The sequence below is a fragment of the Castanea sativa genome, chromosome 5 (assembly GCF_040712315.1).
Source record: "Castanea sativa cultivar Marrone di Chiusa Pesio chromosome 5, ASM4071231v1".
Lineage (NCBI taxonomy): Eukaryota > Viridiplantae > Streptophyta > Magnoliopsida > Fagales > Fagaceae > Castanea > Castanea sativa.
The window spans coordinates 77981090-78007069 of NC_134017.1; the positions used below are offsets into that span (position 1 = coordinate 77981090).

Consider the following 25980-nt stretch of genomic DNA (forward strand, 5'->3'; position numbering starts at 1 on the left):
CACACTTCACCGGGAAAAAACGAGCAAGCCCTGTCATCGTTAGTGGGGCGACGAACACGTACCCGCTCTGGAAATTGAAATCTATCCCTAAACCGGTTGACGGCGTCGGAATCTAATCCGCACGGCTCCACGAGGGCATGGAAAGCCCTAATCTCTCTAAAAGTCGAGACGGCCGTATCTCCCTCCATAGGATCGTCGCTAGACGACAACCCAGTATCGAGGTCACTAGACCTAACCTCTGACATCAACCTAAGCTTCTTCACCAAATCTTCAAACCAATCGACGGACTCTCGGAGCAATGGGTATAAATCACCCAAAACAACACCTAAACTGCTACCCTCAGAAACAAAGCCCCCCAAATTGGGGAAAACACCTAATGACCCCCTAAGCGAGCAAAAAGAAAAGAAATAGAAGGACAGTTTTCCCTAACCTCTAAATTACTGACCATGAACTTCCAGTCTACAAAGAAGAATACTAAGATTCCCACAGAAAGAAGGGAGAAACAAACAGGGAGAACCACAAAGAAAAAAACAAACAAAAATCAGATACTTGCAAAGAAAAGAAAGAAGAAAAGAGAGAGAACGAAGAAGCTTACCTCGAAGAAAGCAAGGAGCCCAACAGCCAAGAACCAAAAAGGAGCAAAGAAACGTGCGAGGAGGATGCTTAGAGGAGAAAAACTGGAGTTTGGAAGGAAATGAAAAAGTAAAGTGCAGAGAAATGAGTTTAAAAGCCAAAATAGAAGTGAAAACCGAAAATCGGCGGGAAACCCAAGGGTCAGTCCCTTTCCAACCCCATCATGCCACGTGGCCACGACCCACGTAACGCCGCCATAACGCATTCAATGCGGCACGAAATCCTAAAGGACCAAAAAAAAAAAAAAAAAACTGTTCGGCTTCCACGATCGTCACTGACGACCATAAAGCCCGGGGGCATCTGATGGTACTGACGAATACTTAACTGACGAGGATAGTTATAGACGAAGTTGCCTTCACGGACGAACATGAACAGTATCCGCGTCACCAAAAAGAATTAATGCCATTCAATACTGCCAATAAAGCTCCAACCGTTACAAGACCAGCTGGACGAACCGACGGGAACGCATTAAAGTCCATAACTCCACCAGAGACGTTATCAGGGAGTCATTAACACTCCAACGGCTACAATCCCCAAGGGTATATAAAACCCTCACAACACCAATACAAGGTACAAAAAAACAACATCACCACCTGAATCATTTTTTCTGGTATTTTCAATCATTATCTTCTTCGATACTGACTTTATCATCGGAAGCGTTGTGGCAGGCACTACACCGGTGACTACTTGAGTAAATTCCTGCTCCCACAGGTTCGTCAGAGTACTTATAGGAGCCGTCTGGACGAATCCAAGCAAATCAACGAGATACTGCTTCATCAGTAAGGAATCGTTGCAAGCTCTCCAAATGAAATGACGGATTTTATTGGGGATGTTGAGAGACCAAATATCCTGCCAGAATTTCTTGTGTGCATTTGGATTTGAGGAGCCCGTAGCAGGATTTGAAACCTCATTAGTGAGAAGCCTGTATGCTGTCTTGGTTGAGTGACTTCCATTTTTGGTTGCTGACCATATTAGAATATCCTCGGACTGGCTCTGGCTCAATGGAAGACTGAGAAAGGAGTTTGCTTCGTGAGGGAAAAATTCAGACAGAACACGATCTTCTATCCAACAAGAATTGTCTTCATCAATGAGTGCACAAACCCGAGTGTTACTTGGGAAATTTCTTACGGGAGATATGATCTGATTAGAATTTAAATTTGGTAGCCATCTATCCTTTCGAGTCACAACCAATTTGCCATCACCAATACGCCATCTAGAGCCCAATCTCACTACCCACCTAGCTTTCATGATACTTTGCCAGGCATACGACCCCTTCAACTTTACCTCCTCATCCATAACCAAACAGTTAGGAAAGTATTTTGGTTTGAACACCTTATAGAATAGCGAATCTTTATTGTGGACAAGCCTTCATACCTGTTTTCCCAACAATGCTAGGTTGAAATTTTTAAAGTCCTTAAAGCCTACACCCCCTTGGCATTTCAGTAAGCAAAGTTTCTTCCACCCCACCCAATGAATTTTTCTGGAATTCCCCTTATATCCCCACCAAAACTTGCAGATTAGAGATTCAATATAAACACTTAGGCAGCAAAAAAAAAGCCCATTGAGAAAGTCAGCATTGCTTGAAGAATGGCTTTGACAAAGACTTCTCTACCACCTTGTGATAGCAATTTTTCCTTCCAGCCTTGGATCTTATGCCAAATTCTCGCCTGAATAAAATTGAAACTCTGTTGTTTTGACCTGCTAACAAAAGATTGTAAACCCAGGTACGATTCATAATGAGTTGAGGTGGCTAAAACTCCTAGTACACCTTTGATGTGTTCCTGCATTTCATGATCAGTGTTGGTTGATTTGCTGTCCCAAGGCAGCCTCATATAGTTGTAGAATTTCATAATAGTGTTGCAATCTTGCTAGTTTGCTTGACAGAAAAGCAAACTGTCATTAACAAAATACAGGTGGGACTCCTTTGGGCCGGCTCTACAAAGAGACTCGCCTTGGAATAGTCTAGCAACCTTAACTTGCTAAACAAGAGCATGTAGTCCCTTTGCACACAAGAGAAATAAGTAAGGTGGTAAGGGATCCCCTTGACAGAGTCCCCTATTTGGGGTAAAGTGCCCATAGGGTTCACCATTTACCAAAACTGAAAATGACATCCAGCACATACATGAACTAATGAGAGAATCCAACTGCCTACAAATCCCAATTTCTCCATAACTTTTTCAATAAAGATCCATTCCACTCTATCATATGCTTTGCTCATTGTAGACATTACATTTTTTACCCCTTACGACTCAGGCCCCCGTTCCCTAATGATGCTCAAACTCTAAGGCCCAAGACCAGTTTAGAGCCCAATCAGATATAAATTGACTTGAGGAGTGTTAAAATAGAAACTATAATCTTTTAAATGAGTAAAAATCTATTTTTAGAAATAAAATGACCAAAGTAGCTCTCGGCCTACGTACGCGGGTCGTGGCCTGCATACGCGAGCCAAAGCATGCATACGCAGGCACATTCCTGCGTAAACAGCTAGGGTTTCAAAAGCATAAGAAAGACAAGTTTTTTGCAATAATGGATAAGGTTTGGAATGAATCTCACATCATTTGGGAGCCGTTTCGAACCTTATTTTTTCAACTATAAAAAGCCTTACATGGTACATTTTCAAAATACACAGATATCCCATGGGAAAAACCTAAGATTAACTACAAAATAGTGAATCAAAAAGGAGTTTTTCACAAAACACCCTAAAGTCAATTTTATTTGATTGGGGCTTTTTCTGGCCTCAATCCTTTTAGTTTAACATTGCTAATCACTTTCTTATTGGTTTGTGAATAGACTTACTGAGGGGAATGGTCAAAATCAAGCTTGGAAAGCTTTTGTTTAAGGTATTGAGTCTAACCCTTTCTCTTTATTTTTTTTCTTTTCTGCTTTTCTTTATGCGTTTTAATTTTGTTTTTTGTGTATTTTATGTCTGTGTATGTCTTTTTAAGGTAGTCTTTTAGTTCTTTTCATGTTTTATGTACATTAGGTTGTTAGATTTTCGTTTTAAAGTTCTACTCTGTTTTTACGTTTTTAGGTTTTCTAGGCAAGGCATTGCATACGCATAATCTTGCCTATGCACGTAGGCTTGATTATGCGTACACAGGCCTATTCTAGCATGCGTGATGCCATTGCCAAGAAATCCTAAATTTTTGTTTGTTTGTTTTGCCTCTGCCTTCACATGCTTGTTTTATCTAGCCTTTTCTATGTTTTAGGCTCTATAGGTTCTTTTGTTACCTCTTTTACATGCTTGTTTGTTATCATATGTTTAGATTAGGGTTTGTCTTAGCTTTGATACCATGCCATTTATTCACATGCCCATTCATCAATGCCATAGGTGCTGTGTTGCTGAGAAGTAAGTAAAGGGTAAGTCATGCATTAGAAATGTCCGTGCATTTGTGTTTTGGTTTTATGATATGATGAAACATGCTTAGATGTATGATTAGGATTTCTAATGTGTTGATGCTTGGTTTATGATATGTGTTGTGTTTGGTGATATGCTTGCTGCCTCGTTTTAGATGTATGACAATTTTTCACATGTTAGATGAATACTATGGTTTCTTTTGAATGTTTGGCTCTATTTTGTTTTGGGTGGATAGATAATGAAAGCTTAGATTTGTGTAAATACACAAGAGCTTGTTTAGACCCCCCAAAATTTAAATTACAGTTAGATAGCTTTTACTCTAACTTATACTATGTGCAGAATAAGAGTAAAAAGCGCAAACAACCGTTGTCACTACTCTAAGCCATATTCATCCATTATCAACAATAAAAGGAAAGCTTAAAGAGTAGGGAAGAGAGATGCAAACACAAGATTACACCAAGACGTGTTATCGAAGAGGAAACCGAAGAACTCGGCGAAAAACCTCTCCGTGACCCTCCAAGTCAAAATCGATCCACTAGAGAATAAAGTTGGAGTACATGAATAACAAAAGACCCTCCAAGCCTAGTCTACCCTATGTACTTGAGCCCTCTAAGCTCTTGCTACTAACTGATTTTCAGAGCCTTGTCTTCTCTAACTTTCCGGATCCCGCAATTCAGCCTGATTGCATTTGACAATGAATGGCTCATTCCAATGCTTTCCAACAGTACCAAAATCTGACTTTACACTCAAAATGGGTATGGTAAGTGTTTGGGCTATCAACCTTTCAAGGATGTAGAGTTGGAGAGGTAGGAGTTGAAGAAACCCACAAGGAAATGTGTAGATGATTGTGGGTATAAAAATCTCTAACTCTCAAGTGTATTTTTTAGGATTTTCTCTCTAAAAAACACTTATTACAATTTGTTGGTAATGCGGGTATATATAGTGTAGGTAAAGACTTAGGAAAGCAAAATCCACTTTTTGCCAAAAAGAGAGTTTTGCAAGTTCTTCGTGAGTTGGCCTTACCCAGGAGACACTCGTAAAAAACTCCAGCCTGGCATGACTCTTCATCTTCCAGTCATGTGCTCTACACATGGCTCTTTCGCGGGTAAGCTTCTTGCGAGGCACTTGCGAAATCCACTTGTTCATCATTTTAAGCTTGAGTCTTCACACTCTCTCACTCATCCGTTACAATTAGAAACCCACATACATACAGGGAAATATGATTGAAGAAATTTACAATCAAGTTTGGCATGAAATTAAATCCAACACAAAATAGTTGTAAATTACAACTTTACAATCTCCCCCTTTGGTTATTCCGTGACAGAACCCCTAAACACACTCTAGACTTAAACATGAGTTTGGGAACATAGGCAAAACTCACTCACACCTATTTCTAGAAGCTGTGAAGCACTTGCACCGTATACACCTGTATCTTGAAACACTTGCACATACAACAAACTTTCATTAAGCTCACGACAAGTAGAACATAAGGCATGTGTAGGAACAAGGAAAATGCGATCAAGATACCAAAAGAAATGTAAGCTATAAAGAGTAACTTGATCAAACATGAATATTCATTAAGAAATGACTACAATGAACATTTATCTAGTAAATGATCATTTGGACACGCAATGTAATTAAGAGCAATGCTAAAATTAATTGCATGTCCAACAAATATGATGCATTAAGGAAACTAAAGCTAAGAGCAATAGAAAACAATAAGCATCAGAATGGCTATAAGAACCAAAATACAAAATAGTACTAAAGAAAATTAAGTTTTAAACTAAAGTACTTAAAAGCTTTAAACGAAAGCATTGTAAATATCCAAAAGCTATAAAATCTTAAAATAAACTAAAAATCACCAAACTAAATCAATGTATTCTAAGATGTGCTTAACTTTGCTCCCCCTCAAGCTGTACTCCCCCTTAAACTTCTCCCCATTTTTGACCGGAATGACCAAAGAGACTAGAATGGCTCGGACTTCGACTTTAAGTTCTGCTGCTACTGGTCCCTCATCATGTCATCAATCTAGATGAGAGGGTAGTGATCTAGCCTTCTAGGTAGGTGAATTGAGATGAAGAGTGTCGCATGTGGGAGTTTAGCATGCCATGCAACTGTTCAACCCTTTCGATTAGATGATCAAGACGATCGGGTGCTCGTGCACGCGCTTGGGAAAAGGGTTGTGGAATGTCCTCAGGAACTGAAGTGAAATGCTCATTTTCTTCTTCAGTGTCTCCTCCTTCTTCATCTCTCGAAATTTGAGAGACACCAATAGATGATCTGGGGATATGAGCTTTGCTTCGGGTCATGGTTTGTGCACTTATTGGATCTTCTCTTTGCATCACCTGAAGTCCACTAGGAATCTTCACCCTTGCCCTTGTGATAAGAGACATGACAAGGCTTGGAAATGGTAGAGTTAGCCTTGAATTCCTTTTTGTGATGCATTTGGTGAAGAGGTGGTAGATGTGACTACAGATGTCGATCTCCTTGTGGGTGAAGAGGTCAAATAGAAATAAGGACCTTGGTGCTAACAAGTTCATCAAATTCCTCCCCGAGTAGAGGTTGAAGATCATGATGTAGGCCAACGTTCGCATCTCCGAGGTGAACGTAATGGTGTGCAGGGCCTTTCTATTGATCTGGCCACCAAGGATTTCCTTAAGGGGTTCTATTCTCTCCCTTCTCTCATCATATTGAAGGGATGTGTGTGGAGTCATTGGACGAACCTCCAAAATTTCTTGAATCGATTCCCTTGTGATTAAGAACTCTCTCCCTTTTAGCCAACAATTGATGTGATCCCCTTCCACAAAGGCATTGGCATAAAATTCTGAATGACATCTTCATAGACATTGCCCATTGGATTCAACAGCTTTTTCCATGTCCTTTCCTTGAAAATTTTTGGGATGAAAGTGCCCTCTAAGGACTCTAAGTCCACAATCCTTTCCAAGATGATTGGGGCTCTTTTGTAGTGATCATTAAAGGCCACCTCAACATCATTGTTTCAGAACTAATCCGAGGAGGTGCAGGGGCACTTTGAGGACTTCTTTACGGCTGATTTCTTAAGAGGAGACATCTACAAAACAGACACAAACACAAAGAAACAAAGACAAATACAAACAAAGAAACAAACTTGATTAGATACAAGTTAGTCCATAAAACGAACAAAAATTCTAAAAAGAACATAAAAAATAAAATCTAAAGTCACAAGACCATGTTTTAAGTGCTAAACATGTAACAATACTTATCTAGCATGAGTGAAATGCAAAACATGTCAATTGATCAAGGTGTGCATCAAGCATGCATGTGGTGTGCATGTGAGATGCATGAACAAAGCATGATAAAGCAGTCATGGGTTAAAGTGTGTAAAACACACAATGTTTAGAACAAGTTAATAATGTAAAAACATAGTAATCCCCAAAATTTGGTACTCATTGGAGTCCAAAACAACAATAAAATGCCATTTGGGCAATTCATCAAATACTTAGAGTGCAAACAAACCACTAACATGTAAAATAATGCATGAACATGTTGGAATCTTGCCTAAATACATGTTAAAAATGCCACTTGGGGCCAACACAAACACAAACAAGTACAATGGAACACAGCCCAATCAAGAAAATTAAAAAATTTGATAAGAAATTAAGTTTTTCCCAACCTCTTTCAAAACTAACCTAATCCTAGAAATCCTAGAATCTAAGGCTTAATCTAAGGATTCAAAAGAGAAAAGATGTTAAACATACCTTAAATGAGTCTTAGAGTTGAAAATCCTTGAGATTTGGTTGAGTTTTTGAGAGTTTTGGGTTGAGAGAGACATAAAGGAGGCAAAAAGAGAATGTTTGAAAAACTTTCATTGTTTGGCTTTAAAAACTTCAAAACCTCTCATTTTGCAGGTAAGCTTCTCGTGAAGTTACTCGTGAAATGGTCACTGAAGCACATTGACAATTTTCGCGGGTAGCTCTTACTCGCGAGCCAGTCACAAAACTCTCTATTTGAATTTCAGAGTTTTTTGAAATTTGCCTTCCCCATTTTCACAGGTAGGGCTTAATCGCGACTTACTCACGAAAATACCTCTGAAAGAGTTTTTGAAAACAAATAGGCTGTTTGGACAAAGCTCTAAACATACAAAAATTCATAAAAACACTTTCAAAAACATATAAAATACTCAAAAATATTTTTGGGTTTGATCAACAAGCAATTGAGTATACACATTACATTGGAACACGTACAATCACACAAATGGAATAAGCATTCATTGAACATTAAACTTGTGTGATGTGTGTGTGTGGATCAAGTATGAACTAGTCCATAGTCTAATATGAAACTTCAATTATCAATTCAATCAAGTCATATACAATTAGTACGAAGTCAAGTGACATATCTCACTTGTAGAAATGAACGTATATGACCCCTCACCAATGTGTTTACATTTGATTAAAAGCTTTTCATTTGGCTTCCATTTTTCATACTTTTGATCAAATACAACTCAAATTTCTAAGAAGTGATGCCATGAACTTTTTGATGTATTTTTGACAAAAAAGCCTTTGGCTTTGGCACCATACATTTTAATACATATTTGCTCCACCTTTTCCTAGTCAAACTAATTTTTGAAGTAAGGCTTTTTCGGCTCTTTCTCATTTTGGAGATTGACATATGAAGAGCTCTTTTGAAAAAGAAAAAAAAATGTGAGGAGATATATAGACACAAGTCTACTCATCTATCAAGATCAAGTAAGACTATTGATCAATCATTCATGACAAGCTTGAATATCTATTTACAACAATAAAATATAGATTTCTAGATGTTGCTCACACTTAGAAAATCTGCATATATAACAAGCTAAGCTCGTAAATGCACTATGCCATTAGTATGGAGGTACTAGGCCAAACTCACATTTGATATACACAACACAAGTGATCAAACTTTTTGAGATATTTCACTTTTTATGGGTTTCTGAATTTTTCAACACACTCAAAAACAGAACAAACAAAGTAAGATCAACAAAAACAACAAACAAAGACTTGAAAAAAAGACATGCTTAAAACGGAAGCAATGACACAAGAAGATTGCATATGTCATGATGCATGAAACTATAACCCTAAAACGTTGGAAGTATTAATGCATGGACATAATGAATGATCATGCATGAGTACTCTTCTTTACCCATACTGTATGAGTGTTTTGGGTGAGATCCCTTGATAGAGGGGTACGACCGACATAACTCTTAAACCTTGGGGTGAAGCTAGCAGGGCATGATGAAATGTTCTTCAACATCCCCAATAAGTTGTCCCTCATTTTCTCCTTTAACTCGAATTCCCTTTGGCATTCTTCTTGAGTTGTCTTGGCCACACAAAGAATCAACCCTCTTAAGATCCTGAAGCTTGAAGCAATTTGGCCTTATGTGCCATCGCATGCCACAATGATGACAAAAATGCTTCACTTGAGGTCCTCTTTGAGTTTTGGGTGATGACTTCCATTTTTCCTTTGGTTTTGCACCAATGGTTCTCTTTGCAACAACAGGGGTCTCAATCTCGAGATTTTCCACTTTAGATTTCTCTACATTTTTTGCCGATACGAACCTCACTTCCTTCTTGGGTTTGCTGCTTAACCTTCTTTCATCGGTATAGCCTAGACCTGCCTTGTCATTTGAAGATTTTTGAGAAGAGAGCATGCTGTCAAGTTTCTTGGTGGAAATGTGCTCCACTTTAACATTTGATTGAATGATTTCAAGTTCAAGGAACTTGATTTTTGAGTAGGCATTCACCAATTCTTCATTCAACCCTTCAACTTCACACTTTACCTCCTTAAGTTGCACAGGTGTGTGCTTATGTTCTTCTTCAATTTTCTTCATCTTCTTAACGACATTGTTTGCAACCTTGGCATATTTGCCACAATCTTCAAGCAACGCATCATACACTTTTTGAAGGTTATTCTCACCTTCGTTGAGACACACATCCTCATTTTCAGAATCTTCAACTTCTTCACCTTCAGAGTGTACACCAAGCTCATCAACCAAGTTGCTCAACTCAGCTCTAGAGTAAACTGTTGTAATTGCTATGAACGTTGAATAGTTTCCCTCACTATCGCATTCTCCTTCTGCGTCGGAATTTGAGCTTTTTGAATCACTAAGGGTGGTAGTAAACACTTTCCCTTTTCCTCACAAATAGTTTGGACATTCTTTCTTGAGATGTTTGTGCCCATTACATTCATAGCACACGATTCCTTGAGTTGATGACGAGTCTTTCCCATCTTTCTTCTTGAACTCCTTCTTGTCATTTTTTGAGGATGAGAATTTTCCTTTGCCAAATGACTTCCCACTGTTCTTCATCTTGAGAAATTTCCAGAAGTTCTTTGCAAGAGACGCCACCTCCTTTTCTACATCGTCTTCTTCGGAGGAATTACTCATTCTCTCATTTATAGTTTTAAGAGCAAGTGATTTGTTGGACTTGTGAGAGGGGAGTCCAAGCTCATAGGTTTGAAGAGATCTAATAAGTTCTTGAATGAGGTTGAGGAAAATTCATAAGTACTCCTGTAGTATAGTGAAATGTTACTCCCTTAGTATAGTGAAATGTTACTCCCTTCTCTCATATTTAACCCTCCATGAATTTGATGAGTATACTCTATCATGAATGTGAGAGGAAGAAGAACTATTCACCGTGCCCCAAGAGTTATTCACCATGCATTAGAAGTACTTAAGAATTACTCGTTGGTTGGACTTTCAGCTTAATAACTTGGCAATTTTCAGGGGTGGCTCCACTTGTTAATCATGGTGGTCACATGAGCACCTTGACTTGAAATTTTTTCTTTTTATATACCTTAAAAATTTTAAAATTTAAGTTAATATGAGTTATTGACCACCATATAAATAATTCTTGACCACCCTAAAAACAAAACTTGAACACCCTAAATAAAATTTCGAAAATTACACTTTACCTTCATAAACTATATTTCAAATTACACTTTGCATCCTAAACTATTCGAATGTACAGTTTGCACCCTAAACTATGACACCTATTATGCTTTGCACCCCGATGTTAGCTTTATTGTTATCTTTGACGGAACTTTCATGCACATGACACACAATGTTTTTGCTTAGGTAGAACAAAGTTAAAAGACAAAAACACCTCTATCCACAATCAATTAAAACAATTTATTTTTTCCAGCTGTCTCTCACATGAACAGGTATAACCCTCTCCCCAAATCAAAACCCTGTAACCCTAAATCTCCAAATCAGAAATATCTTTATTGGCTTTTCAATCCTTGTGCGTTATGAAAGTGGGAATTCTTTAAACTAAAGAGACAAAAGTGGTGACACCAGCCTTTTCCAAGCAAGTAAATGAAACAAAATAAAATAATAGCAAAATTGAATAGGAAGTGAAGACAACAAAGGAATAGAGATAAATATTAGTTCTCTCTTGGGCACCACGCAAAGGCTTAAAAGACAGAACCTGCATTCCTTTGCTAAAGGATTTTCGTGATATTGACATATTGTCCACGTGAAAAAAGCCGATTGTTGTACAAATAATTGGACTCCCCCCCCCCCCCAAAATTAATTAATTAATAAGTATAAATTAGTGATATTTCAAATCGGGTAAGTATTGAGTACACTCAGAGTACCATAAATGTGTACTCTCCTCTCTCACATAACTGTCGGTCCCACTAATTTTTTTTTAGCTTGGAAAATACTAATTTCCTGGGCAAAAGTAAGTGCTCTTCTCGCAGCCAAGGCTTCCAATATGTCAACTGATTTTGGGAGAGGAATTTTCTGGCTAAGGGCAGCGATAATCCTCCCCTTTGCATCTCGTATAGTTACACCTAAACCTGCCCATCCCAGATTCTCAAAAACGGATCCATCGAAGTTTATTTTGAGTAAACCAAGTGGCGGTGGTTTCCACTTCGTCTCTGCTCTTGGGATAACAGACTGTGAACATTGAATATTTGCATCCCGAAATTCCAGCAGAAGGTCCCGAGCCCTCTTGACAGTCTCGCCTACGTCCCAGACTTCTTGTCTCTCCCTGACCTTATTTCTTCTAACCCAAATACACCATGCAACCATAGAAAACAGGGCAGTAGTACTTGGAGTAGATTCTGAAAGCACAAAGGAGGCTAGATCGCTGAACTTGGTGAAATTCCTTGATCTTGGGTAGTTGAAAATTGGGTTCGAATACCAAATGCATTTGACATGATCGCACATCCAAAGGCAATGAATAACATCCTCAGGTTGTTCTTCACATAAACTACAAACATTATCCGAGATCACATGACGGAATCGAAGATTACACGGGGTAGGTAGAGACTCGCTTGAGGCCCCCCAAATGAAGTGTCTTACTTTATTTGGAACTTGCAATTTCCAAATACCATTCCACAGCTGCTTCAAACCATCAGAGTTTGAGGGGCCAGGTTGTGAATTATGGGACTCCGAGGCTAGTAACCTGTATTCACTCCTAACAGTGTAATTACCATCTTGGGTCAGAGGCCACATAAGCAGGTCCTCTGTGGTGTGAACGCTGATAGGGATGCTCTTAACACACTTCGCCTCTGATTGAAAGAATCGATCCCACTAATTAAATTTATGAAATGACCCATAATTCATGTGAGAGAGAGGAGTACGCATTTATGATACTGCTAGAATATTCGATAATTTTCCTTCCAAATCTACTCACTTTAAGGTATGTACTCGACTCAACATTTTGCCATTTTTATTTGAGTATAGTGCGGTGGTGGGCGATGGTGGAGTCAAAGATATTTTTGATTTGGGGATTTATAGGGTTTTGATTTGGGAAGAGCTGATATAGGGAGTTGTACCTGTATGTGTGAGAGAGATGAAAACAAAAGGAAAGAAGCGTTTGTTTTTATTGATTATGGTTATAACTTTGTCCCTCTTAAGCAAAACACATGTGCATGTCACATGCATGAAAGTACCATCTAAGATGACAGTAAAACTAACTTCGGGGTGTAAAGTGTAATAAGTGTCATATTATAGGATTCAAACTATGCATTCGAATAGTTTAGGGTGCGAAGTGTAATTTGAGATATAGTTTAGAGTGGTAAAGTGTAATTTCTCTCAAAAATTTGAGTTCATTAAGATCTATCCAAAATTTTGGTCCATTGAAGATTGAACCATAAACTTTTGAGAAATGCTATGTTCCCAACATTTTCGTAACACTTTCAAAAATAAATCTTAAGTGACAAGTTGTTACTAGCTGCTATTAGTAAGCGAAAGGTAATTTTAGTGGTAGGTTCAAATTAGAACCAAAATTACTTACTATTTAGGATTTTTTGCGAAAGTGTTGTAGACATAGCACTTCTCAAAAATTACCCAAACAAGTACAAATTAGTCTAAAAGCCTAATGCTATTTTACAAATGGCTGTTACAAATGGCTTTTTGAGAGTTTAAAAATTCCAATACTAATACTATTTTAGAGAGTACATCTGAGAAGTGAGCATCTATAATTATACTATTTAGGATTTGTTTGAGATTTATTTATTTTGTTGAAACTGAAAAAATTTTGTTGAAAGTATTGTTGATAAAGGTAAAAATTAGTTGAAATAGTACAGTGTGGCTTATGAATAGTACCAAAAAGTGTAGTGGAGCCCATGAATAATAATAAAAATAAGCTGGCTTTTTAAGGTTTGTCAAACGCACACTTAAGGTGTGTTTGGATACCGCTTATTTGCTGAAAGCTAAAAATTTATTACTAAAAACACTGTAACAAAATATTTTTTATTGCGAAACAGTGTCATGGGAACAATGCCACGTGTTTTTCAACACTTGGCTGGTCCATGAACAGTGCCATGGGACCAGCCAAGTGAAGCGCAAATGCAAATGCAAATGCACGCAGAAAATCAGCTACGCAAATGTACACTTAGTAAGCATCTGCATCTGTTACAATGCAGATGCTCTTAAAGTGTTTTACCCTGCTAAATACCATGGTAAAGTGATGCAATTGAAAGTGTGGTATTTCTGCAACGAAAATACACAAGAATGAAACTCTACTAAATCTAATTCTGAGAGTAATCGATCATCATAGAGACGGGAAGTGGGTTTTAAGTGCAATTCATCTAGGATCACTTGTCCAAACTAAAAACTATATATTTATTGAACTCTAACAAAGCTGCCTTAGCTTAGTGGTAGAGCGCGTGGCTTTTAATTGCGTGGTCGTGGGTTTGATCCCCACATATGGCATTCTCATTTATAATTATCATTTTTGGATGTAGTAATTTTTTTTTTTTTTCGTTTTGATTTTAAAAAAAAAAAAAAATTTTGAAATTAGTACTCTATAAATAATCAATAGGCTATTAAAAATAATAATATTTCTTGCATTTTCGTTTTGGATTTTAAAATTTGAAATTAGTATTCTATAAATAATCAATTGGCTATGTAAAAATAATAATATTTCTTGTATTGCAAAGTAGCAACAATCCCTTCGTCCTTCCCACCGCTTTCATCCAGATGCCTATGCATCAAACCATCAAAAAGAGTAGTCAAAAGTATTCAATGGTTTTAGTTCAGTGGGCAAAACTCAATACAAGACCTAGACAACATCAATTTTTCCTATTGGTCTATTTATTTCTTTTTCTTTTTTTGCTAACTATTGAAGAACATAGTTGTATACATAAGTTTTGAGGGTAACACCTACTAGTTTCTGTTTTTGTTTTTTTTAAGTTAAACCATTGAAAGTTTTGAAAATTAAGTTAATAAACAGTGAATTGTTAATAAGATGAGACATGCCCATATCTTCACATTAAAAAAATACTAATAATACAATGAATCTCAAAATGCATCTCAACCTTTTTTTAAAACACATTCATTTTAATTTTTGTTTCCTAATTGATGTTCTAAGTAATTAAGTCCCAAACATAGTCCGAACATAAATGATTTGCAGTCACATAAACTAGTGAAATGAAAGTTTGTATTTTTTTGGGGGGGGGGGGGGGGAAATATATAAGGTAGCTATAGCTAAGATTGGAAATCTATAACTTCTAGCTTCATGATTGTGTTTTACTATCAGATCAAGATATCAATTAGTTTCTTTTTGGAATTCTGCCTTTGACCTTGGAGAATCTATAGCAGAATCCAAAATTGTTTGGAAAATCCTTAGGTCCTTAACTAAAAGATTTCATGCCAAGATCACTGCCATTGAAGAAGTGAAGGACATTGATCAAATTCCTTTGATTGAGCTTGTAAGGAATTTTCAAACCTATGAGATGGAATTAAGTTTAATAAAGAAAATGATAAAAAGTAAAAACTTGGCCCTTAAGAGTATAGAGGAAAAGATTGATGACTCTAAAGATGAAGATGAAAGTGAAAATGAAGATGAATATGATGATGATCTAACCTTCATAGCTAATGAGATTATCAAGCTTTTTCAATATAGGAAAAAGGATAAGGACAAACCTCTTAAGAAATCTAAATCCTTTAAGAAGGGCAAGAATTAGATCACTTAGTAAAATAGTTATTTATTTACTTTTCTTAAAGTAAAAAAATAGATATGCTGAAATTAGAAATTGAGTTAACTCACCAACCAAATCAATGTATTTTGAACTAAACGATCAGGCACCCAAAATTTTTTATTAAAAAAAAGAAAGCCAACTTGTGTTATGCATTTTGAACTAAAAGATCACGCACCCTTTATTTTTTTTGATGATTAAAAGGGGGGCGAGGGTGAACATATGTGGCTTACCCCCGAGGGCGTGACCTAATAGGGGCACCTCCGCTAGGGAATGTTGGATTAAGCCATAACTACTGTGACCGGGATGCCATAGACCTCACCCTAGCACCCTAAGAGAGCTAGCGGAGAAGGTGCAAAGTATGCTAGGAACCCACCCCCCACATGGTACTCGCCACAACTCGAACGAAGAATCTTGTGCATGCTTGCGGGATCTCACACCAACTAGGCCACCCCTCTTACGGCCATGCACCCTTTATTTTAAAGTTAACTTGTAATGCTCATTAATTAGGTAAAGATGCAATAAAAGATTAAACTACTCAAGAGTCAAGTCTCATCAAAGCAATTATTTATGTACTTTACTTAAAGTGAAAAAGATAGATAGGATATGACAAAATTAGATGTAAAGTTCGGCCAAGAAGTGGTCGCCATCCTATCATAAAAAAAAAAGAAGTGGTCGCCATGTACATGCAAACGCATGCAAAGTTTTTGACCGAATAATTTTTGTACAAAAATCTCTTCAACTGTATAAAGCCAATTGCTCAGACCCGCAGCCCATCTTTAAATTTAGGTTAAGAATGCACACAATCAGCCATCACATGCAAAATAAAGTTGGGTAGGCCGAGGCTATGTAACATCACCTCACCTATGAAAATCCGTGGTAAAACCAAGATTATAGTCTAGAGGAGGCAAAATTAAAAGTCAATATTAAAAGTGAAATTAATATAAAAACTATTAATTGATTATAATAAGAACGTAAATAAAAAAAAATTGTAAGCAAATAAGAATATATTTAATATCATTAAAATAACTATAAAAAAATAAGCAATTCATAACTACTAAAATTTAAAACAAAAAATTTACAAACTAATGTGGTAAAAATGTGATTAGCGTTAATTAAACAATATAATGAATAAATGTTTGAATTTTTTTTTTTTTTTTTTGTGATTAGTAACTTGCCAATTTGTAAGACGCAAGTAGTAAAATTTGTAGTATCACTCAACAATAAAATACTTTGAAAAGATCATGAATAGTGAAAATTGTGAAAATAATGGTAGAAGAGAGCAAAAAAAAAGAAAAAAAAAGAACATAAAAATAGTGAAAAAGGTGAAAAACTGGGACAAGACAAAAGCTACTTATAACAAAGTGAAATGGGTGAAAAAGTGATGTGGTTTGGTGTTTGAGATGAACTATTTTTTTTATCTCAAGTATTGTTATAAAAGCACAACTTATTAAAACATGAGCTCCTAGACCCTCACAGCACATTACAATTAAATTTTAGGTGGAGTCAACTGGGCAGGCCCCCCCGACCCTCGCCCCCCTCTAGCGCTGCCCATGAGAGAAATGCCCTTAAAATGTGGGGGCCAATAAGTGATTTTCAATTTTTTCTCTCTCCATTTCCAAAATAAAAAGAGTAATGTCAGAGATATTGCAAATTTTACTATATAGAGATTACAAAATGATGTGTCACCCATCACCAGAACACATTTCAAACATTAATTCATTTATTATGTAGTTGAACTAATCACATATGAGATAAAATTCAATAAGGATGTGGTGTAAAACCCAAGTTTTAGCCTTCTAATCTTAACATGCTGCATCATCGTATTACATATTAAAGAATAGACACAACCACACTCAATCAATTCTAATACCTATTCAAAAATATAACTTAACGGTGAGTTTACTAAAATGTTATTATGTGTGGCTATGTATTGAGTTTTAAGTAAAAAATTGAGAGTAATTCTTCGGTACTCCTAAAGTACGGAAAATTGTGCTCCCTCCTCTCATATTCATGGTGGGATCCACTCATTAAATTCATAACAGGGTCTACTATAAATATGAAAGAAGGGAGCACCATTTCTCCGTGCTTTAATGGCACCTAAGAATTTTTCAAAAATTAATGTAATAATCTCTTATTGAATGGTGTAAAATATAGGTTTTACACCCAATCTTTACCAAATTCAAAAACATCACGTATATTGTCACATCAATTTATAAGTTTTATGTAATGAATACCTTTAGCAATTTCCTTTAAAAAGACCCAAAAAAAATTGATTGATGCTAGAACTACTACAAATTTTATTATACGAGTCTTACAAATTATTGCATCACCAATAACAGGAAGTATTTCAGCTATTCAACTATTATCTTGTTGAAGGGCCACCAATCACATTTTTTTCACGTTATTTTTTAAGCTTTTTGAGAAAAAATACTCTGATACACCCTAAATTTTAAGGGAGTAGTCATTACACCCCCAAAACTTTTGATTTGGTAAACTTGCTACTTAAACTTTACATATGTGCAAAATTGATACTTCCCTCGCTCTGCAGTTAAAATTTACAGTCAACTCACGTAGCACACATGTGAAAGGAAAAAAAAGTGAAATGGGTGAAAAAGTGATGTGGTTTGGTGTTTGAGATGAACTATTTTTTATCTAAAGTACTATTATAAAAGCACAACTTATAAAAACATGAGCTCCTAGACCCTCACGGCACATTACAATTAAATTTTAGTCGGAGTCAAGTGGGTAGGCCCCCCGACCCTCGCCCCCCTCTAGCTCCGCCCATGAGAGAAATGCCCTCAAAATGTGTGGGCCAATAAGTGATCTTCAATTTTTTCTCTCTCCATTTCTAAAATAAAAAGAGTAATGTCAGAGATATTGCAAATTTTACTATATAGAGCTTACAAAATGATGTGTCACCAATCACCAGAACACATTTCAAACATTAATTCATTTATTATGTAGTTGAACTAATCACATATGAGATAAAATTCAATAAGAATGTGGTGTAAAACCCAAGTTTTAGCCTTCTAATCTCAACATGCCACATCATCGTATTACATATTAAAGAATAGACACAACCACACTCAATCAATTCTAATACCTATTCAAAAATATAACTTAACTGTGTGTTTATTAAGATGTTATTATGTGTGACTATGTATTGAGTTTTAAGTAAAAAATTGAGAGTAATTCTTAGGTACTCCTAGAGTACGAAAAATGGTGCTCCCTCCTCTCACACTCATGGTGAGGTCCACACATTAAATTCATAACAGGGTCTACTATAAATATGAAAGAAGGGAGCACCATTTCTCCGTGCTTTAATGGCACCTAAGAATTTTTCAAAAATTAATGTAATAATCTCTTATTGAATGGTGTAAAATATAGGTTTTACACCCAATCTTTACCAAATTCAAAAACATCACGTATATTGTCACATCAATTTATAAGTTTTATGTAATGAATACCTTTAGCAATTTCCTTTAAAAAGACCCCAATAAAAGTGATTGATGCTAGAGCTACTACAAATTTTATTATATGAGTCTCACAATTTATTGCATCACCAATAATAGGAAGTATTTCAGCTATTCAATTATTATCTTGTTGAAGGGCCACCAATCACATTCTTTTTCAAGATATTTTTTAAGCTTTTTGAGAAAAAATACTCTGATACCCCCAAAATTTTAAGGGAGTAGTGATTACAAACCCAAAACTATTGATTTGGTAAACCTGCTGCTTAAACTTTACATATGTGCCAAATTGATACTTCCCTCGCTCTGCTGTTAAAATTTACAGTCAACTCACGTGGCGCACATGTGAAAGGAAAAAAAAGTGAAATGGGTGAAAAAGTGATGTGGTTTGCTGTTTGAGATGAACTTTTTTTTTATTTTTTATCTAAAGTACTATTATAAAAGCACAACTGCACATTACAATTAAATTTTAGGAGGAGTCAAGTGGGTAGGCCCCCCGACCCTTGCCCCCCTCTAGCTCCGCCCATGAGAGAAATGCCATCAAAATGTGGGGGCCAATAAGTGATTTTCAATTTTTTCTCTCTCTATTTCTAAAATAAAAAGAGTAATGTCAGAGATATTGCAATTTTACTATATAGAGCTTACAAAATGATGTGTCACCAATCACCAGAACACATTTCAATCATTAATTCATTTATTATGTAGTTAAACTAATCACATATGAGATTAAATTCAATAAGGATGTGGTTTCAAACCCAAGTTTTAGCCTTCTAATCTCAACATGCCACATCATCATATTACATATTAAAGAATATGTACAACTACACTCAATCAATTCTAATATCTAATAAAAAATATAACTTAACTGTGAGTTTATTAAGATGTTATTATGTGTGGTTATGTATTGAGTTTTAAGTAAAAAATTGAGAGTAATTCTTAAGTACTCCTAGAGTACGGAAAATAGTGCTCCCTTCTCTCACATTATGGTGGGGTCCACTCATTAAATTCATAGTAGGGTCTACTATAAATGTGAAAGAAGGGAGCACCATTTCTCCGTGCTTTAATGGCACCTAAGAATTTTTCAAAAATTAATGTGATAATCTCTTATTGAATGGTGAAAAATATAGGTTTTACACTCAATCTTTACCAAATTCAAAATCATCACGTATATTGTCACATCAATTTATAAGTTTTATGTAATGAATACCTTTAGCAATTTCCTTTAAAAAGACCCCAATAAAATTGATTGATGCTAGAGCTACTACAAATTTTATTATATGAGTCTTACAAATTATTGCATCACCAATAATAGGAAGTATTTCAGCTATTCAATTATTATCTTGTTGAAGGGCCACCAATCACATTCTTTTTGAAGTTATTTTTTAAGCTTTTTGAGAAAAAATACTTTGATACCCCCAAAATTTTAAGGGAGTAGTGATTACACCCCCAAAACTTTTGATTTGGTAAACTTGCTGCTTAAACTTTACATATGTGCCAAATTGATACTTCCCTCGCTCTGCAGTTAAAATTTACATTCAACTCACGTGGTACACATGTGAAAGGAAAAAAAAGTGAAATGGGTGAAAAAGTGATGTGGTTTGGTGTTTGAGATGAACTTTTTTTTTTAATCTAAAGTACTGTTATAAAAGCACAACTGCACATTACAATTAAATTTTAGGAGGAGTCAAGTGGGTAGGCCCCTCGACCTTTGCCCCCCTCCAGCTCCGCCCATGAGAGAAATGCCATCAAAATGTGGGGGCCAATAAGTGATTTTCAATTTTTTCTCTCTCTCTATTTCTAAAATAAAAAGAGTAATGTCAGAGATATTGCAATTTTACTATGTAGAGCTTACAAAATGATGTGTCACCAATCACCAAAACACATTTCAATCATTAATTCATTTATTATGTAGTTGAACTAATCACATGTGAGATTAAATTCAATAAGGATGTGGTTTAAAACCCAAGTTTTAGCCTTCTAATCTCAACATGCCACATCATCATATTACATATTAAAGAATAGATACAACCACACTCAATCAATTCTAATACCTATTCAAAAATATAACTTAACTGTGAGTTTATTAAGATGTTATTATGTGTGGTTATGTATTGAGTTTTAAGTAAAAAATTGAGAGTAATTCTTAAGTACTCCTAGAGTACGGAAAATAGTACTCCCTCCTCTCACATTATGGTGGGGTCCACTCATTAAATTCATAGTAGGGTCTACTATAAATGTGAAAGAAGGGAGCACCATTTCTCCGTGCTTTAATGGCACCTAAGAATTTTTCAAAAATTAATGTAATAATCTCTTATTGAATGCTGTAAAATAGAGGTTTTACACCCAATCTTTACCAAATTCAAAATCATCACGTATACTGTCACATCAATTTATAAGTTTTATGTAATGAATACGTTTAGCAATTTCCTTTAAAAAGACCCCAAAAAAATTGATTGATGCTTGAACTACTACAAATTTTATTATATGAGTCTTATAAATTCTTGCATCACCAATAACAGGAAGTATTTCAGCTATTCAATTATTATCTTGTTGAAGGGCCACCAATCATGTTCTTTTTCATATTATTTTTTAAGCTTTTTGAGAAAAAATACTCTGATACACCCTAAATTTTAAAGGAGTAGTCATTACACCACCAAAACTTTTGATTTGGTAAACTTGCTGCTTAAACTTTACATATGTGCCAAATTGATACTTCCCTCGCTCTGCTGTTAAAATTTACAGTCAACTCACGTGGCACACATGTGAAAGGAAAAAAAAGTGAAATGGGTGAAAAAGTGATGTGGTTTGGTGTTTGAGATGAACTTTTTTTTTTTTTAATCTAAAGTACTGTTATAAAAGCACAATTTATAAAAACATGAGCTCCTAGACCCTCATGGCACATTACAATTAAATTTTAGGAGGAGTCAAGTGGGTAGGCCCCCCCGACCCTCGCCCCCCTCTAGCTCTGCCCATGAGAGAAATGCCCTCAAAATGTGGGGGCCAATAAGTGATTTTCAATTTTTTCTCTCTCGATTTCTAAAATAAAAAGAGTAATGTCAGAGATGTTGGAAATTTTACTATATAGAGCTTACAAAATGATGTGTCACCGATCACCAGAACACATTTCAAACATTAATTCATTTATTATGTAGTCGAACTAATCACATATGAGATTAAATTCAATAATGATATGGTGTAATACCCAAATTTTAGCATTCTAATCTCAATATGCCACATCATCATATTACATATTAAAGAATAGATACAACCACACTCAATCAATTCTAATACCTATTCAAAAATATAACTTAACTGTGAGTTTATTAAGTTGTTATTATGTGTGGCTATGTATTGAGTTTTAAATAAAAAATTGAGAGTAATTCTTAGGTACTCCTAGAGTGCGAAAAATAGTGCTCCCTCCTCTCACACTTATGGTAGGTTCACTCATTAAATTCATAGTAGGGTCTACTATAAATTAATGTGAAAGAGGGAAGTACTATTTCTTCGTGCTTTAATGGCACCTAAGAATTTTTCAAAAATTAATGTGATAATCTCTAATTGAATAGTGTAAAATATAGGTTTTACACTCAATCTTTATCAAATTCAAAATCATCACGTATATTGTCACATCAATTTATAGGTTTTATGTAATGAATACCTTTAGCATTTTCCTTTAAAAAGACCCCAAAAAAAGTGATTGATGCTAGAACTACTACAAATTTTATTATATGAGTCTTACAAATTATTGCATCACCAATAATAGGAAGTATTTCAGCTATTCAATTATTATCTTGTTGAAGGGCCACCAATCACATTCTTTTTCATATTATTTTTTAAGCTTTTTGAGAAAAAATACTCTGATACCCCCTAAATTTTAAGGGAGTAGTCATTACACCCCCAAAACTTTTGATTTGGTAAACTTTTTGCTTAAACTTTACATATGTGCCAAATTGATACTTCCCTCGCTCTGCTTTTAAAATTTACTGTCAATTTACCGTCAATTTAAATCAATTTATTCTAATTCGTGACGCATAAAATTGTAAGGTCTATATAATAAAGTTTATAATATCTCTAGCATCAATCAAATGCTTTAGTTGATATAAAAAAGTATGAATAATTAATTTTAAATAAATAAAAAATTATAGTATAAAACATTATCTAAATTGATGGATAATAAATAAATTTCATTTTAAGTGATATTGAAATACACGAATGCCCATTTAAGGTTTTTGGATAAAACCACAAACTGTATTGGGTCAGCCCTACTTTAAGAAAAGTTGTTTTATTCTCCTTTTACCTTTTTTTTTTCATAAGGAAATTATATGGAATAGATTTTTTGTTTTGAGTAGTATTTGACCTTTTATTGGTTCTATAATTTATTATAATTTTTTTTTACTGGAGCTTTGGTAGCTTTCCAAGAATAAAACCATAAGCATATATATCTCTATAAATTCAGTTATAAACATGTCACCACTATATAAATATATAGAAACCAAATCTCTTCTTGAGAATAATTAGAAGTTTTGAAAGAAAATCTTTGAGTAGATTCTCGAAAATCTGACAATGTCCCATTCGCGTAGATGTGCAGCTTGCAAATCTTTGGAAAGGAGATGCCCTAAAGATTGTGTTCTTGCACCATATTTTCCTCCAACCAATCCACAAAGATTTGCTTGTGTTCATAAAATCTTTGGTGCCAGCAACATTACCAAAATGCTAGAGGTATGACCAAATATATATTTATACATGTTACTAGCTAGTAACATATTCTTCATTTATTAATTAGTTAATATAAAGGTATAATATAGATATTATTTCATATGCATATATAGAGGAGGGATTAATATTTCAGCTTGTTTGTCGTTCACTGAAAAGCTTTCTATCTTTTTGAAATAATCACATAGATGGTGTTAATGATCTCTTTAAGATGTTTCTTAATGAATTCTTTCTCTAATTTTTTTTTTTTTACAAAATAGAAATTCAACTCTAATATAATTTAAGTATATATATGCGTGAAGTTTCGACCTGGAGACTTTAACCACAAGCTCTTGCCCCAGCAAGAGAGTGTGGTGGTTTTCATATATAGACTCTTTTTTTCAACTTTTAACATATAAATTTAGTACCTGTCACAACAAAGTACGAAAACACCATCATTTGAAATAGATTCTTTGTAAATTAAACTGCCCTAGTAATTATAAGTATTGATTTTCATTTGACAAAAAAGAATCCCATAATTATTTTTACTTTGAAATTGATTAGTAGTACATTTTTAACTAAGCTACTTATATTTATGGACAAAACTTAGGTACAGTACCTTAGGTGCTATTCTTTTTGTTTCCGTTTTAAGATTCAGTCACATGGCTATTTAATTAAAAAATAAACTTCTATCTCATGAGAAAAATCTACATGGCTAAATCTTAAGAGGAAAACTTAAGAAACAACACCAAAGTACTGTACCTAAGTCTAGCCCTATATTTATTACTTCAAAATTTAGTCGCTTATAGCTGTTCATCTCTGCTGTTTATTTTCCAAAAAAAACAAGAAAACTGGTTTCAATTTTTTATTTTTTTTTCATCATTTGGCATTGCAGCAACTTCCAGTCCATTTACGAGCTGTGGCAGCGGATTGCATGTCTTTCGAAGCAAGTTCACGTGTGGAAGACCCAGTCTATGGAAGTGTTCGAATAATCTCTCAACTCCAAGAACAAATAACTGAGGCTCAGCGTGAGCTAGTGAAGACAAAGGGTGAAATAGCCTTTCATAATGCACAACAACAACAAATGCAGCAGCTGCAAATGATTCATGCTATTGCCCAAGAAGGTGAAGATCAGCACTCATGGCTCAGTTCAAGTCAACAAGATCCTTTCCCCAACGTAAATCAGCAGCTACTTTAAGACTACAACTATTCCAATACTTTTTTTGGCTTTGAATTTTGAGCAAATTATAAGTTAAGTTTATCGACGAGTGATATTAAGGATATTAAAGATAATTTAGATATTCGTGTATTATGTCATTGAGGTGGTACTAATTAATCACTTGAACTCTCTCTTTTGTATTATTTGTTTTCTTCATAGCTTTTGAGGTATTTGAAAATACTTAACTAGTTGCATTCAATTACCAACTGTCTTATAGCATATTAACAAAACCAAAAAGGAGGAATTTTACATCAATCTACATGTCTCTTAGGATAATGACAATAATTATGAAGTGCAAAAAACTAATAATACAAAAAAGAGAAAGTTCAAGTGAACTTTTTATATTTTCTATGAGAAAATATCTAGAAAGAATCCTGTTAGAAATACTGGAGGAATGGTATTGTGTTTCACACCTAATAGAATATACATGAGTGTCTTTATATAGGAGGCAGATGTGTAGTACAAGTAAGAGGATAGTACAATTATGTGTGTTATATAAGTAAACAAGGTGAGTCTAAAGTCCATAACCCATTACATGTTAACAAAATCTATATCCTTTTAATAGAATAAGAAGATTATTTTATGTTCCCCTAACTAGAGCAAAGTGGTCTCCTTCCATTTATTGTAAGTAACAAGTAACAACAACAACAAAAAATTCAGCTCCCTTTCCCTTTTTGCAAAAATTATTTTATGAGTTTATTTCCATAAGAGTACTGATGATGCCAAAAAATTGTTAGTTGAATTCCTCATCCATAGAGATGGATGAAGGCTTTGGTTTCGTCTAGAGATGAACCCTTTGGTGCTATTCTTCTTTGGCTTTATAGCTTTTGGTGCTGAAAATCATTAGTTGAACTTCTTATCAATATAGATGGATGAAGGCATTGGATTCTTCTAGAGACAAACTTGAAATAAGATATGAAATAGAGAAATATGGATACATCGGTGTGGTGTTTGTCAAATGTCCTCCAATGATTAAGTTAGAATGAGATTTAATTGAAGTATATTGCAAAAGAATTCGACTTGGGAATAGTTTTTGGGATGATAGTTGTACCCCCTTGACTTTGGTTTGTGTGGGTTTTTATAGCCATTGTCTGAATGAACATTTGCATTCATGAGATATGAAGCCGTTGGTATTAATATATGACTGCCTTTTATTGTCT

At 35.1% G+C, this 25980-nt stretch overlaps 1 protein-coding gene across 1 annotated transcript; it reads left to right on the forward strand.

Annotated features, from left to right (window-relative positions):
* The first annotated feature begins 23472 nt into the window (after positions 1-23472).
* On the forward strand, positions 23473-24799 carry LOC142635863 (LOB domain-containing protein 24-like). The gene is made up of 2 exons (XM_075809925.1): positions 23473-23628; positions 24497-24799. Exons 1-2 carry the CDS (start codon positions 23473-23475, stop codon positions 24797-24799), a joined length of 459 nt encoding a protein of 152 aa, XP_075666040.1.
* The last annotated feature ends 1181 nt before the right edge of the window (positions 24800-25980 follow it).

What these genes read in the sequence shown, in the direction of transcription:
- LOC142635863 (XM_075809925.1), top strand. Translation starts at nt 23,473, where the DNA reads ATGTCCCATTCGCGTAGATGTGCAGCTTGCAAATCTTTGGAAAGGAGA. An exon ending in ACATTACCAAAATGCTAGAG is followed by an intron (nt 23,629 to 24,496) that starts GTATGACCAAAT and finishes TTGGCATTGCAG; the next exon opens with CAACTTCCAGTCCATTTACG.